Source organism: Trachypithecus francoisi, unplaced genomic scaffold (assembly GCF_009764315.1).
Source record: "Trachypithecus francoisi isolate TF-2019V2 unplaced genomic scaffold, Tfra_2.0 Lachesis_group2, whole genome shotgun sequence".
Taxonomy (NCBI): Eukaryota; Metazoa; Chordata; class Mammalia; order Primates; family Cercopithecidae; genus Trachypithecus; species Trachypithecus francoisi.
Genome location: NW_022681465.1, coordinates 157,537,940 through 157,553,841, shown reverse-complemented (window position 1 = coordinate 157,553,841; position 15,902 = coordinate 157,537,940). Strand labels below are relative to the sequence as shown.

General features: G+C 35.4%; 1 protein-coding gene across 3 annotated transcripts in view; it reads left to right on the top strand.

Annotated features, from left to right (window-relative positions):
- SEC24A (SEC24 homolog A, COPII coat complex component) overlaps window positions 1-15,902 on the top strand; it is an 89,433-nt gene that overhangs the window by 38,023 nt on the left and 35,508 nt on the right. For all 3 annotated transcript variants that reach the window (XM_033181178.1, XM_033181177.1, XM_033181179.1), the window contains 2 exons: window positions 10,921-11,033; window positions 12,921-13,039. In XM_033181178.1, coding sequence (XP_033037069.1) covers window positions 10,921-11,033; window positions 12,921-13,039 — 232 coding nt within the window. The remainder of the gene's footprint in view (window positions 1-10,920; window positions 11,034-12,920; window positions 13,040-15,902) is intronic.

Genomic DNA, 15,902 nt, shown 5'->3' with positions numbered 1-15,902 from the left:
CTTATTTTCTTTCACCCTAGAGAAAAGGCATGGAACAATTTCTGCATAAAAATGTTTCTTAAATTACTGGCCTAAGTAATACCATGAAATATATCACTTATTATATACCTAATACAATGTAAAAATGGGATATCCATATAATACTATCATTATTTTTTGCCTAAAAAGTAAATAATTAAATTTATTTATAAACATAAATGCATATTCTCTATAGAACAGAGAATAGAATAGAGAGTAGAATAGAATCTAGAAAAGAATAGAATAGACAATACAATGGAATAGAATATAGAATAGAATAGAATAGAGAATAGAATAGAATAGACAAGAGAATAGAGAATAGAATGGAATAGAGAATGGAATAGAACACAGAATAGAATAGAATAGAGATTAGAATAGAATAGAATAGAATCTGCAATAGAATAGAATAGAGATAGAGAATAGAATAGAATCCAGAATAGAATAGAATAGAGAATAAAATAGAATAGAATAGATAGAGAATAGAACAGAATATAAGAGAATAGAATAGAATCGAATAGAATATAGAATAAAATAAAATAATAGAATAGAATAAAGAATACAATAGAATAGAGAATAGAATAGAATAGAGAATAAAATAGCATAGAATAGAGAATAGAATAGAATAGAAAATCGAATAGAATAGAGAATAGACTAGAATTGAGGAAAGAATAGAGAATAGAAAAGATTAGAGAATAGAATAGAGAATAGAATAGAAGAGAATACAATAGAATAGAGAATACAATAGAATAGAGAATACAATACAATAGAATAGAGAACAGAATAGAAGAGAGAATAGAATAGAATAGACAATAGAATAGAATAGAGTACAATAGAATAGAGAATAGCTAGAATAGAGAATACAATAGAATAGAATAGAGAATAGAATAGAGAAAAGAACACAATAGAATAGAGAATAGAATAGAATAGAGAATAGAAAAGAATAGAGAATACAATAGAATATAATAGAATCTAGAATAGAATAGAATACAGAATAGAATACAATAGAGAATAGAAGAGAATAGAGATAGAATAGAGAATACAACATAATGGAATAGAATAGAGAATAGAATAGAATATAGAATAGAACAGAAAATAGAGTAGAATATATAGAATAGAGAATAGAAGAGAATAGAGAATAGAATAGAATAGAATCTAGAATAGAATGGAGAATAGAATAGAATAGAGAATACAATGGAATGGAAGAGAATAGAGAATAGAACAGAAAATAGAGTAGAATATAATAGAATAGAGAATAGAAGAGAATAGAGAATAGAATAGAATAGAATCTAGAATAGAATGGAGAATAGAATAGAATAGAGAATACAATGGAATGGAAGAGAATAGAGAATAGAATGGAATAGAGAATAGAATACAATAGAATAGAAAAGATAATAGAATAGAACAGAGACTAGAATAGAATACAGAATAGAATAGAATAGAATAGAGAATATAGAATAGAATAGAGAATAGAATAGAATACAATAGAATAGAAAAGATAATAGAATAGAATACAGAATAGAATAGAGAATAGAATAGAAAAGAATAGAGAATAGAAGGGAGAATAGAACAGAATAGAATAGAGAATAGAATAGAATAGAGAATAGAATAGAATAGAGAATAGAATAGAATAGAATAGAGAATAGAATAGAAAAGAGAATAGAATAGAGAATAGAATAGAAAAGAGAATAGAATACAATAGAATAGAGAATAGACTAGAATAGAATAGAGAAGAGAATAGAGATAGAATAGAGAATAGAATGGAGAATAGAATAGAATAGAGAATAGAATAGACTATATAAGAGAATAGAATGGAATAGAATATAGAAGAAAATAGAATAGAGAATAGAATATAATAGAGAATAGAATAGAATGGAATACAGAATAGAATAGAGAATAGAATAGAATGGAATAGAGAATAGAATAGAACAGAGAATAGAATAGAATAGACAATAGAATAGTATAGAATAGAGAATAGAATAGAATGGAATAGAATATAGAAAAAAATAGAATGGAGAATAGAATAGAGAATAGAATACAATAGAGAATAGAATAGAATACACAATAGAATAGAGAATAGAATAGAATAGAGAATAAAATAGAATAGAATAGAGAATAGAATGGAAGAGAATAGAGAATAGGAGAGAATAGAAAACAGAATAGAATAGAATACAATAGAACAGAATGGAAGAGAATAGAGAATAGAATAGAAGAGAGAATACAGAATAGAAGAGAGAATAGATTAGAATAGAATACAATTAAGAATACAATAAAATATAGAATAGAATAGAATAGAGAATAGAATAGAACAGAGAATAGAATAGAATAGAGAACAGAATAGAACAGACAATACAAGAGAATAGAATAGAGAAAACCAGAGAAAAGAATAGAATAGAATAGAGAATAGAATAGAGAATAGAAGAGAATAGAATAGAGAATAAAATAGAATAGAGAACAGAATAGAATAGAGAACAGAACAGAATAGAATAGAACAGAATAGAGAATAGAATAGAAGACATTAGAATAGAATAGAAGACAGGGTCTTCTATTCTATTCTCTATTCTGTTCTATTCTATTCTGTTGTATTTTATATTCCATTCTCTATTTTATTCTATTCTATTCTCTATTCTATTCTCCGTTCTATTCTCTATTTTATTGTATTCTCTATTCTATTCTATTCGAATCTATTCTCTATTCTATTCTGTATTCTTTATTCTCTTCTCTCTTCTATGCTATTCTCTTCTCTTCTATTCTATTCTATTCTATTCTCTATTCTGTTCTATTCTATTCTATTCTATTCTATTCTCTATTCTATTCTCTATTCTATTCAATTCTCTATTCTCTTCCATTCTATTCTATTCTGTATTCTATTCTATTCTCTATTCTATTCTATTCTCTATTCCATTCTCTATTCTATTCTCTATTCTTTTCTATTCTCTATTCTATTCCATTCTATCCTCTATTGTATTCTATTCTCTTTTCTGTTCTATTCTATTCTCTATTCTATTCTATTCTATTCTATTCTATTCTATTCTCTATTCTATTCTATTCTCAATTCTTTTCTATTCTCTATTCTCTTCCATTCTATTCTATTCTCTATTCTATTCTATTCTCTGTTGTATTCTATTCTCTATTCTATTTTTTTCTATATTCTATTCCATTCTATTCTGTTCTCTATTCTATTCTATTCTTTATTCTATTCTATTCTCTATTCTCTTCCATTCTGTTCTATTCTCTATTCTATTCTATTATCTATTCTGTTCTCTATTCCAATCTATTCTCTATTCTATTCTAGTCTCTCTTCTATTCTATTCACTATTCTATTATATTCTCCATTGTATTCTATTCTATTCTCTATTGTATTCTATTCTCTCTTCTTTTCTATTCTCCATTCTATTCTATTCTATTCTCTATTCTATTCTCTATTTTATTGTATTCTCTATTCTATTCCATTCTCTCTTCTATTCTATTCTATTCTATTCTATTCTCTATTCTATTCTATTTTATTCTATTCTCTATTCCATTCTATTCTCTTCTCTATTCTTTTCTATTCTCTATTCTATTCTCTATTCTGTTGTATTCTATTCTATTCTCTATTCTATTATATTCTCCATTCTATTCTATTGTATTTTATATTCTATTCTCTATTTTATTCTATTCTATTCTATCTCTATTCTATTCTCCGTTCTATTCTCTATTCTATATTTTATTGTATTCTCTATTCTATTCTATTCGAATCTATTCTCTATTCTATTCTGTATTCTCTATTCTCTTCTCTCTTCTATGGTATTCTCTATTCTATTCTTTTCTCTATTCTGTTCTATTCTATTCTATTCTCTATTCTCTTCTCTATTCTATTCTATTCTCTATTCTCTTCCATTCTATTCTGTTCTCTATTCTATTCTATTTTATTCTATTCTCTATTCCATTCTATTCTCTTCTCTATTCTTTTCTATTCTCTATTCTATTCTCTATTCTGTCTATTCTATTCTATTCTCTATTCTATTATATTCTCCATTCTATTCTATTGTATTTTATATTCTATTCTCTATTTTATTCTATTCTATTCTATTCTCTATTATATTCTCCGTTCTATTCTCTATTCTATATTTTATTGTATTCTCTATTCTATTCTATTCGAATCTATTCTCTATTCTATTCTGTATTCTCTATTCTCTTCTCTCTTCTATGGTATTCTCTATTCTATTCTTTTCTCTATTCTGTTCTATTCTATTCTATTCTCTATTCTCTTCTCTATTCTATTCTATTCTCTATTCTCTTCCATTCTATTCTGTTCTCTATTCTATTCTATTCTATTCTATTCTCTATTCCATTCTCTATTCTATTCTATTCTATTCTATCCTCTATTCTATTCTATTTGATTCTAGATTCTATTCTGTTCTATTCTTTTCTCTATTCTATTCTATTCTATTCTCTATTCTCTATTCTATTCTATTCCATTCTATTCTTTTCACTGTTCTATTCTATTCTCTATTCTATTCTATTCTGTTCTCTATTCTATTCCATTCTATTCTATTCTATTCTCTATTCTGTTCTATTCTCTATTCTATTCTCTATTCAATTCTATTCTCTATTCTTTTCTATTCTAGATTCTATTCTATTCTAGACTCTATTCTACTCTATTCTCTATTCTATTATATTCTCTATTCTATCTATTCTCTTCTCCATTCTATCCTCTATTCTATTCTGTTCTATTCTCTATTCTATTCTGTTCTCTATTCTATTCTTTTGTATTCTATTCTATTGTCTATTCTGTTCTATTCTCTATTCTATTGTATTCTCTTTACTATTCTATTGTCTATTCTATTCTATTCTATTCTATTGTGTCTTCTATTCTCTATTCTATTCTGTTCTCTATTCTATTCTATTCTATTCTATTCTATTCTCCATCTATTCTATTCTCTATTCTATTCTATTGTATTCTATTCTATTCTCTATCCTATTCTATTCTCTCTTCTCTTCTATTGTATTCTCTATTCTATATTCTATTCTTTTCTGTGCTCTATTCTATTCCATTCTATCCTCTATTGTATTCTATTCTCTATTCTATTCTATTCTATTCTCTGTTTTATTCTATTCTCTATTCTATTCTATTCTCTATTCTATTCTCTCTTCTATTGTATTCTATTCTCTATCTATTCTATTCTCTATTGTATTCTATTTTCTATTCTATTCTCTCCTATTCTATTCTCTATTCTATTCTATTCTCTCTTCTATTCTGTATTCTATTCTATTCTCTATTCTCTTCCATACTATTCTATTCTCTATTCTAATTCTATTCTATTCTGTATTCTGTTCTATTCTCTATTCTCTTCTCTGTTCTATTCTATTCTAGATTCTGTTCTATTGTATTCTATTGTCTATTCCATTCTATTCTATTCTGTATTCTATTCTATTCTCTATTCTTTTCTATTCTATTCTCTATTGTATTCTATTCTCTATTCTATGCTATTCTCTATTCTATTCTATTCTCTATTCTATTCCCTATTCTATTTTATTCTATTCTCTATTCTATTCCATTCTATTCTCTATTCTTTTCTATTGTCTATTCTATTCCATTCTATTGTATTCTGTATTCTATTCTCTTCTCTTCTCTATTCTATTCTCTATTGTATTGTATTCTAGATTCTATTCTATTCCATTCTCTATTCTATTCTTTTCTGTATTCTATTCTATTCTATTCTATTCTCTGTTCTAGTCTATTCTCTATTCTATTCTGTTCTCTATTCTCTTCTATTCTCTATTCTGTTCTCTTTTCTATTCCATTCTGTTCTATTCTCTATTTTATTCTATTCTAGTTTCTATTCTATTCTCATCTCTATTCTATTCTCATCTCTATTCTATTCTATTCTCTGTTCTGTTCTATTCTGTATTCTATTCTGTTCTATTCTCTATTCTAATCTGTTCTCTATTCTATTCTCTCCTATTCTCTATTCTATTCTATTCTGTATTCGATTGTATTGTATTCTCTATTCTATTCCATTCTATTCTGTATTTCATTCTATTCTATTCTATTCTCTCTTCTTTTCTATTGTATTCTATTCTCTATTCTGTTCTGTTGCATTCTCTATTGTATTCTCTATTTTTTTCTATTCTGTATTCTATCATCTTCTATCCTCTATTCTATTCTCTCTTCTATTCTATTCTATTCTCTATTCCATTCTATTCTTTTCTATTCTGTATTCTCTTCTATTCTCTATTCTATTCTGTTCTATTCTCTTCTCTCTTCTATTCTAATCTCTATTCTATTCTATTCTTTATTCTATTCTATTTCTATTCTATTCTATTTTCTATTTTATTCAATTCTATTCTCCATTCTATTCTATTCTATTCTATTCTCTATGCTATGCTATGCTATGCTAAGGTATGCTATTCTTTTCTATTCTCAGACAGAGTTTCACTCCCGTTCCCCATGCTGGAGTGTAGTGGCAGGATCACAGCTCATTGTAGCCTCGACCTCTCATGCTCAGGTGGTCCTCCCACCTCAGCCTCCTACGTAGCTGGGTCTGTAGGCATGCAGAAGTACACCTCGCTTATATTTAGTAGAGACAGAGTTTTGCTATGTTGCCCAGGCTGGTCTTGAGTTCCTGAGCTCAAGTAATCTGGCCACCTTGGCCTCCCAAAGTGCTGGGATTACAGGTGTGAGCCACTGTGCCCAGCCAAAATTTTATGTGTTTAAACGTGTAAAAGTGTGATACTTGTTTGTTAATAAAGTAATTAATATATAAGGGTATATTTGAAAGGTAAAAGTTTATGTAAAGTCCCACTTAAGTGTCTTATGTGACATTCAGAAATTTCCAATATAATATTGGGCTCATATTTACTTTCTTTCTTTTTGAGATGGAGTCTCACTGTGTCACCCAGGCTGGAGAGCAGTGCTATGATCTCGGCTCACTGCAACCTCCGCCTCCTGGGTTCAAGCAATTCTTCTGCCTCAGCCTCCTGAGTAGCTGGGATTATAGGCATGAGCCACCGCACCTGGCTAATTTTTGAATTTTTAGTAGGGATGAGGTTTCTCCATGTTGGTCAGGCTGGTCTTGAACTCCTGACCTTGTATTCCGCCCACCTTGGCCTCCCAACGTGCTGAAATTACAGGCATGAGCCACTGCGCCCGGCAGGCTCATATTTACATATAAGTTACAGTCAGTTTTTTTTCCCTGTTGCTTCATTTTTCCTTCATATCATTTTTTTTCTATTAGAAATAATTCTGTAATGAACATCCTCTTGCAAATATTGTTCTTTTCTACTCCCATGAGAATATCTGAGGTCTTGTGTTTTAAAACTAATAACTATGCCTAATGTTTTTGTTGTTTAATATTTGTTTCTTTTACAGAGGAGGGTCTCACTTTGTTGCTGAAGCTAAAGTGCAGTGGCACTATCATAACGCACTGTAGCCTCAACTTCATGGGCTCAAGCAATTCTGCTGCCTCTGCCTCCCAAGTATCTGGGACTACAGGCATGCACCACCATGCCCTGCTAATTTTTTTAAAGACTTTTAGAAATAAAGTCTCAGTATGTTGCTTAGGCTGGTCGTGAATGCCTAATGTTTAATTAACACTTTACATTTTATAAAGCACTTACACTTTTGATCATCACAAACGATATTCTGAAGCAAGCTAGAAAAATGCGGTTAATCCTCTTTTACAGATATGAAAACAGGCTTAGGTTAAGTGACTTGCCAAATTTCACTTAGTAGTAGAACTAGCATAATAATTTAGACCTTTTAATTTGGTTACTCTTTCACCATGCCATAATTGTCTCTTGGGAAAAGGGAATATGAAGATAAGTCTCATATTTTAATACTTTTAATATTTCATTGTATTTTGGCTGGGGGCAGTGCCTCCTGCCTGTAATCCCAGCACTTTGGGATGCCAAGCCAGGCAGATCATGAGGTCAGGAGTTTGAGACCACCTGGCCAACATGGTAAAACCACATCTCTACTGAAAATACAAAAATTAGCCAGGCCTGGTGGCAAGTGCCTGTAATCCCAGCTACTCAGGAGGCTTCGGTAGGATAAACGCTTGAAACCGGAAGGCAGAGGTTGCAGTGAGCCAAGGTTGCGCCACTGCACCCCAGCCTGGACAAAAGAGCAAAACTCCATCTCAAAAAAAAAAAAAAAAGGAAATTAATATATTTTTGTGTCTTTATCTGGGCAGTTGGGTCCATTTTTGTGTAAACTTATGAGGAAGGCTGGGCGCGGTGGCTCAAGCCTGTAATCCCATCACTTTGGGAGGCCGAGACGGGGGGATCACGAGGTCAGGAGATCGAGACCATCCTGGCTAACACGGTGAAACCCCATCTCAAAAATACAAAAGCTAGCCGGGCGAGGTGGCGGGCGCCTGTAGTCCCAGCTACTTGGGAGGCTGAGGCAGGAGAATGGCATAAACCCAGGAGGCGGAGCTTGCAGTGAGCTGAGATCCGGCCACTGCACTCCAGTCCGGTCGACAGAGCGAGACTCTGCCTCAAAAAAAAAAAAAAAAAGCAACTTATGAGGAACCAGTCTCTTCACCACAGAAAAGCTTCAATATAGAAAACATTTTGTTGGCCAGGTGCGGTGGCTCACACCTGTAAATCCCAGCACTTTGGGAGGCCAAGGCGGCTGCTCACTGGAGGTCAGGAGTTCGACACCAACCTGACCAACATGGTGAAACCCCGTCTCTAGTAAAAGTACAAAAATTAGCCAGACATGGTGATATATGCCTGTAATCCCAGCTATTTGGGAGGCTCAGGCAGGATAATTGCTTGAACCAGGCAGGCAGAGGTTGCAGTGAGCCGAGATTGCGCCCCTGCACTCCAGCCTGGGCAACAATGCGAGACTCCGTCTCAAAAAAAAAAAAGAAAACATTTTGTTGCACTTAAGTGGTTGGTAATAGCCATCCACAGAGTAGGTGTTCTTTTATTGGATTAAAACATAAAAAAAAAAGAAGCACTTGTTCTTTTAAATTTATTTTCCTGGTTTCCCTTTATCACCTATGCTTTTCAAAAATTGCTTCCTTTAAATTTAGAAACTTTCCTATAGCAGAAGGTTTTTGCTCCTTTCTGTCTTATCTCTTGAGGGGCAGGTTGTGTGGATTTGGCAAATGATTCATACAAAAATATATAAAAGTACAGTTGACTCTGTATCCGTGGGTTCTGCATCTGTGGATTCAACTACCCACGGATCGAAAATGTTCAGAAAAACACGGTAAAAAATATTATAGGACAGACATGGTGGCTTACACCTATAATCCCAGCACTTTGGAAAGCCGAGGCAGGAGGATTGCTTGAAGCCAACAGTTCGAGACCAGCCTGGGCAATATAGCGAGACCCAAATATCTGCAAAAAATTTCAGGAATTGTGGTGTGTGCTTATAGTCCCTGGTACTTGGGAGGCTGAGGTGGAAGGATCGCTTGAGCCCCGGAGTTCAGGACTAAATTGAGCTATGATTGCGTTGCATCACTGCACTCCAGCCTGAGTGACAAAGCAACACCTTCTCTCTTTAAAACAAAAAAAAACAAAAAAAACTAATTTTACTATACAGTATAGCAACTTTTTACATAGCATTTGTGTTGTATTTGGTATTACTTTAAAAATCTGGAGATGATTTGAAGTATACAGAAGGATGTGCATAGGTTATATGCAAATAATATACCATTGTGTGTAAGTAAATTGAGCATCCTTAGATTTTGGTATTCGAGGTGGGAGATCATGAAACTAATCTCTTGCAGATGCCAAGGGAAGATTGTATACTACATACCCAGTTCTGATTGTGGCTATTTGATGCTTTTTACTGACTTGAGAACAAATCTTCGGATTTGGAAGTTTAAAATACAGTCTTGGCCGGGTGCGGTGGCTCACGCCTGTAATCCCAGCACTTTGGGAGGCCAGGGCGGGCGGATCACCTGAGATCAGGGGTTCAAGACCAGCCTGGGCAAAATGATGAAACCCTGTCTCTACTAAAAAAATACAACAATTAGCCAGGCATGGCGGCATGTGCCTGTAATCGCAGCTATTCAGAAGGCTGAGGCAAGAATCTCTTGAACCCAGGAGGCAGAGGTTGCAGTGAGCTAAGATCGCACCACTGCACTCAGCCTGGGGGACAGGACAAGACCCCACCTCAAAAGCAAACAAAAAAACTTAGTCTTACATTTTTATGAGATTTGACTGTAATTTGTTGGTTAAATAGTCAGCTGAAGCTAACTTGTAACTTTCAGAGCTATAATTTCCCTACATTGTGAAATTCAACACGTATTGAAAAATCAATAAAACATAAATATTCAGGTTACCAAATCATTATAAACTTAAACAGTTTTGTTAGTATAATCCAAGCCAAGAAATTGAACCTTGCTAATACTCCCAGAATCCCTTCTCTTTTTTTTTTTGAGATGGAGTCTCTGTCGCCCAGGTTAGAGTGCAGTGGCATAATCTTGGCTCGCTGCAGCCTCCATCTCCCAGGTTCAAGCAATCCTCCTGCCTCAGCCTCCCAAGTAACTGGGACTACAGGCGCCCCCCACCACATCCGGCTAATTTTTGTATTTTTAGTAGAGACGGGGTTTCGCCATGTTGGTCAGGCTGGTCTCGAACTCCTGACCTCAGGTGATCTGTCTGCCTTGGCCTTCAAAAGTGCTGAGATTATAGGTGTGAGCCACCACGCCCGGCCACAAGCCCTTCTGATTACATCTCTTCCCCTTCCTGTCCTAGAGAAAATACTCTTCTGAATTATGGCAATCACAGAGTCATTTTTAAGTATACATCTATAAACAATATAGTATAGCTTTGCATGTTTATTAGAATCTCTACTCAATTTGTAAATGCTTTTTAAATTGTTTTGCTGTATGTGTACCTAGCAAATAAGTTTAAACTTAATCCTGTTAAATGTACTTAACAAGATCTTTTTTTCTTCAGTTACGACCACCTCAGCCTCCAGTGTATCTCTTTGTATTTGATGTGTCTCACAATGCAGTCGAAACTGGATACTTGAATTCAGTTTGCCAGAGTTTGTTAGACAATCTGGATTTGTAAGTTTCTCAATTCAGCTTAAATATGAAACTAATAGTATTTTCTAAATGAATAAGTAATTTTTTTGAAATTAAAAAAAAAGTTGTATAATTATGTTCTAAAACTCCACCTAAATCAGTTGTTAATTTAGGCCTCACTTTCTCTTAGAAACATTATTTTTAAACCTATAGTTGGTAGGAAGAATAATGTAATGAACTTCCAGGCACCGGTCACCGAGATTCATCATCTTCAACATTCTGCTCTTCTTGCTTCATCTCATCCTTCCCCTTTCATGCACATACCTTTTCCCACCTTGAGTATTTTAAAGCAAGTTTCAGCCAGCATACTGTTTAACCTATACATACTTCAAGATTAACTTTTATACCTAACTGTAATACTAAAGCATCAAGCAAAATTTGCAGTAATGCCACATATGATCTAATACCCAGTTTATTTTTTGTTCCTAGTTGTCTCAAAAATGCCTTTTTACTGTCAGTTTATTGGAGTAAGAATTTAAACAGTATACACATATTGCATTTGGTTATCAAGTGTCTTAAGTCTCTTAAAATAACTATTTCCGGTGGTTTTTAGAGACCTAGTGTAACCCATCAAAGTTAATGTGACCTTTCTATGTAATGAAGTGTAGTGCTTGTGTGCGGCGTGGAGGCATATAGAAGGCTAAATTTCATCACAAGTGGAGTAACTCCTTCACTTTGGTGAAAAGCTCATTCTTGTTCCTGCCAGCATTTATATTTTTAATGTTATAGATTGTGAATGGGGATTGTGAATTGATGAGATTGTCACTGACTCACCCATGCATGAACAAGAGTGAAAAACAGTTTGCTCTTCCCCTTATATAATTGTAGTTCCACATATTTGTAGTTCTTTAAAATAGATGCTTTTGCTCTTTGTTCTTAAATATTAGAGTTTCTGTATCATAATATTTTGAAGCATGCTTTATAACTTAAAATCATCTGCAAAATTTCATAAATAGTTTTCAGTTTTTTTTGTTTTTTTTTGTTTTTTGAGACGGAGTCTCGCTCTGTAGCCCAGGCTGGAGTGCAGTGGCGCGATCTCGGCTCACTGCAAGCTCCGCCTCCCGGGTTCCCGCCATTCTCCTGCCTCAGCCTCCCGAGTAGCTGGGACTACAGGCGCCCGCCATCTCGCCCGGCTAGTTTTTTGTATTTTTTAGTAGAGACGGGGTTTCACCGTGTAGACCAGGATGGTCTCGATCTCCTGACCTCGTGATCCACCCGTCTCGGCCTCCCAAAGTGCTGGGATTACAGGCTTGAGCCACCGCGCCCGGCCAGTTTTCAGTATTTTTAACCTACTATTTCCTAAGTGATTATATGTAAGTTTACATAGCTATACTTGGTTTTGGATTGTTGTATTATTGCTGTTTATTGTTTGGCTTATGTTAGTGTTTTCCCTTTGAGTCAGATATGTTTTCTTTTTTTTTTTTTTTTGAGACGGAGTCTTGCTCTGCTACCCAGGCTGGAGTGCAGTGGCCGGATCTCAGCTCACTGCAAGCTCCGCCTCCCGGGTTTACGCCATTCTCCTGCCTCAGCCTCCCGAGTAGCTGGGACTACAGGCGCCTGCCTCGTCGCCCGGCTAGTTTTTTGTATTTTTAAGTAGAGACAGGGTTTCACCGTATTAGCCAGGATGGTCTCGATCTCCTGACCTCGTGATCCGCCCGTCTCGGCCTCCCAAAGTGCTGGGATTACAGGCTTGAGCCACCGCGCCCGGCTGTTTTCATGGTAAACATTGAGTGGTTTAAACATTTGTTTGTGTTGGGCCAATTTCTATAATATTGAATTAGATATTTTCATGTAACTCTTAGGACATATTTTATGTGTATTTGTATATGGTTAAAACTTGATAAAATAGTCTTCTGAATTTGTCTTTAGGCTTCCTGGCAACACTAGAACAAAAATTGGCTTCATAACATTTGACAGTACAATCCATTTCTACAGTCTTCAAGAAGGTCTCTCTCAACCTCAGATGCTAATAGTTTCAGATATTGAAGGTATAGATTTATTGAACTACTTTCATAATTTTTCAGTTTTAGAAATGTTTCTTTCTTTATTACTTGACAAATTGGATGTGTGTTGTTTGTACTATGTCAAGGAAAATCTTGAGTATAAAATCATGATTGTTGGAGTTGTAAGAGTCTTTCAGTGCAATCTCTCATTTTCTGGAAGAGGAAATGGGGGTTATGGAGACAACATGAATTCTGAACAAGGTAACAAAAACAAGTTAATGTTAGAACTCAGATCAAATTTAGGCTTTTTTCCCCCTTCTTCCCATTTATTCATTCAAAAAGTATTTGAGGATAGACATATAGAGCAAAGAAATAAAACTGAGAGCTCAGAATAAAGCCTAGCATATATAGTCAATTGTTTTTTTTTTTTTTTTTTTTTTTTGAGATGGAGTCTTACTCTGTCTCACAGGCTATAGTGCGGTGGCATGATCTTGGCTCACTGCAGCCTACGCCTCCCAGGTTCAAGCAGTTCTCCTGCCTCAGCCTCCCGAGTAGCTGGGAAGACAGGCATGCAACACCATGCTCAGCTAATTTTTGTATTTTTAGTTGAGATGAGGTTTCACCATGTTGGCCAGGCTGGTCTCAAACTCCTGATCTCAAGTGATCTGCCTCTCTTGGCCCCGCAAAATACTGGGATTACAAGCATGAGCCACCAGGCCCAGCCAGTCAATTGATTTTTTGACAGAGGTGCCTGGACCAATCAGTGGGAGAAGAGACAGTTTTTTCAACAAATAGTTGTAACAGTACTGCCTATGTAAAAGAATGAGGTTGGACCTTTACCTTATACCATGTAAAGAAAATTAACTTGAAATGGACTAAAGACCTAAACTTAAGAGCTATAAGTATAAAACAGGGGCAAATATTTATGCCACTAGATTGTGAAACATTGGAACCCTGGTGCATTTCTGGTCAGAATGTAAATTGGTATAACTGCTGTGGAAAATACCTTGGCAGTTCCTCAAAGTTAATGGTGAATTACTACATGATGTAGCAATTCCACCGTTCAATATATACTCCAAAAAATTGAAAGCAGGGACTCAAGCAGATGCTTGTACATCATTGTTTATAACAATAGCAATCATTCACAATGGCCAAAAGGTGGAAACACCCCAAGTAGTCATCAACAGATGAATAGATAAACAAAATGTGGTATAAATGTATAATGGGGATGGGCGTGGTGGCTCACGCCTGTAATCCCAGCACTTTGGGAGGCTGAGACGGGTGGATCACAAGGTTAAGAGATCAAGACCGTCCTGTTGGTTTTGCCAACATGGTGAAACCCCGTCTCTACTAAAAATACAAAAATTAGTTAGGTGTGGTGGCGTGCGCCTGTAGTCTCAGTTACTCGGGAGGCTGAGGCAGGAGAATGGCATGAACCTGGGAGGAGGTGGAGCTTGCAGTGAGCCCAGATCGTGCCACTGCACTCCAGTCTGGACAACAGAGTGAGACTCCATCTCAAAAAAAAAAAAAAAAAGACAAAAAAAAACGTATAATGGAATATTATTCAGCCTCAAAAAAACGATGAAATTCTCACACGTGCTACAATATGGATGCACTTATACTAGGTGAAATAGGCAAGACACAAAACGACAAATATTGTATGGTTCCACTTATATGCAATACCTAGAATAGGCAAATTCATAGAGACAGAAAATGGAATAGAGGTTACCAGGTGCTGGGGGGGAAGGGCAATCAATAGGGAGTTATCATTATTATTACTTTTTTTTTTGAGATGGAGTTTTGCTCTTGTTGCCCAAACTGGAGTGCAATGGCACCATCTCTACTCACTACAACCTCCGCCTCCCAGGTTCAAGCACTTCTCCTACCTCAGCCTCCTGAGTAGCTGGGATTATAGGTGCGTGCCACCATGCCCAGCTAATTTTTTGTATTTTTAGTAGAAACGGGGTTTCACCATGTTAGCCAGGCTGGTCTTGAACTCCTGACCTCAGGTGATCCGCCCACCTCTGCCTCCCAAAGTGCTGGGATTACAGGTGTGAGTCACTGCGCCTGGCTATTACTATTTTTTTAAAGACAGAGATTCTGTCTCCCATGTTGCAGCGCAGTGGTGCAATCATAGCTCACTGCAGCCTTGAAGCCCTGGGCTCAAGCGATCCTTCCACCTCAGCTTTTCAAGTAGCTAGGACTACAGGTACACGCTACCATGCCCAGCTAATTTTTAAAAATTCTTGTGGAGGCAAGGTCTTGCTAAGTTGCACAGGCTGGTCTCAAGCTTCTGGCCTTGGGCAGTCCTTTCACCTTGTCCTCCCAAAGTGTTGGGAGTACAGGCATGGGCCACACCTGGCCAGGCCTTATTTTTTTGTAAAAAGAAACAAACTATAGAAATGTAGAAAGTGATTAACCTTGTAATCCTCTACCACTCTTTTCCCAGTTTACTCCCTTTCTAAGAAAGAATTACTAAGCAAGAATAAATGTGAATCCTGAGAGGCTCATCTGAAGTGGGCAGTTAGCATACCTTCTGATTCGCTTGATTTTGCAGTCCCATTAATTTTATTTGTTTTGTTTTGTTTTGTTTTGTGTTTTTGGAGACAGAGTCTTGCTTTGTTGCCCAGGCTGTAGCGCAGTGGCACAATCTCGGCTCACTGGCTCACTGCAGTCTCTGCCTCCTAGGTTCAAGTGATTCTCATGCCTCAGCCTTCCGAGTAGCTGGGATTATAGGTGTGTGCCATTATGCCAGCTAATTTTTTGTATTTTTTAGTAAATATGGGGTGTCACTATGTTGGCCAGTCTGGTCTCAAACTCTTGGCCTCAAGTGAACTGTCCACTCTGGCCTCCCAAAGTGCTGGGATTACAGCAGGCATGAACCACTGTGCCCGGCCTCCATAGTCCC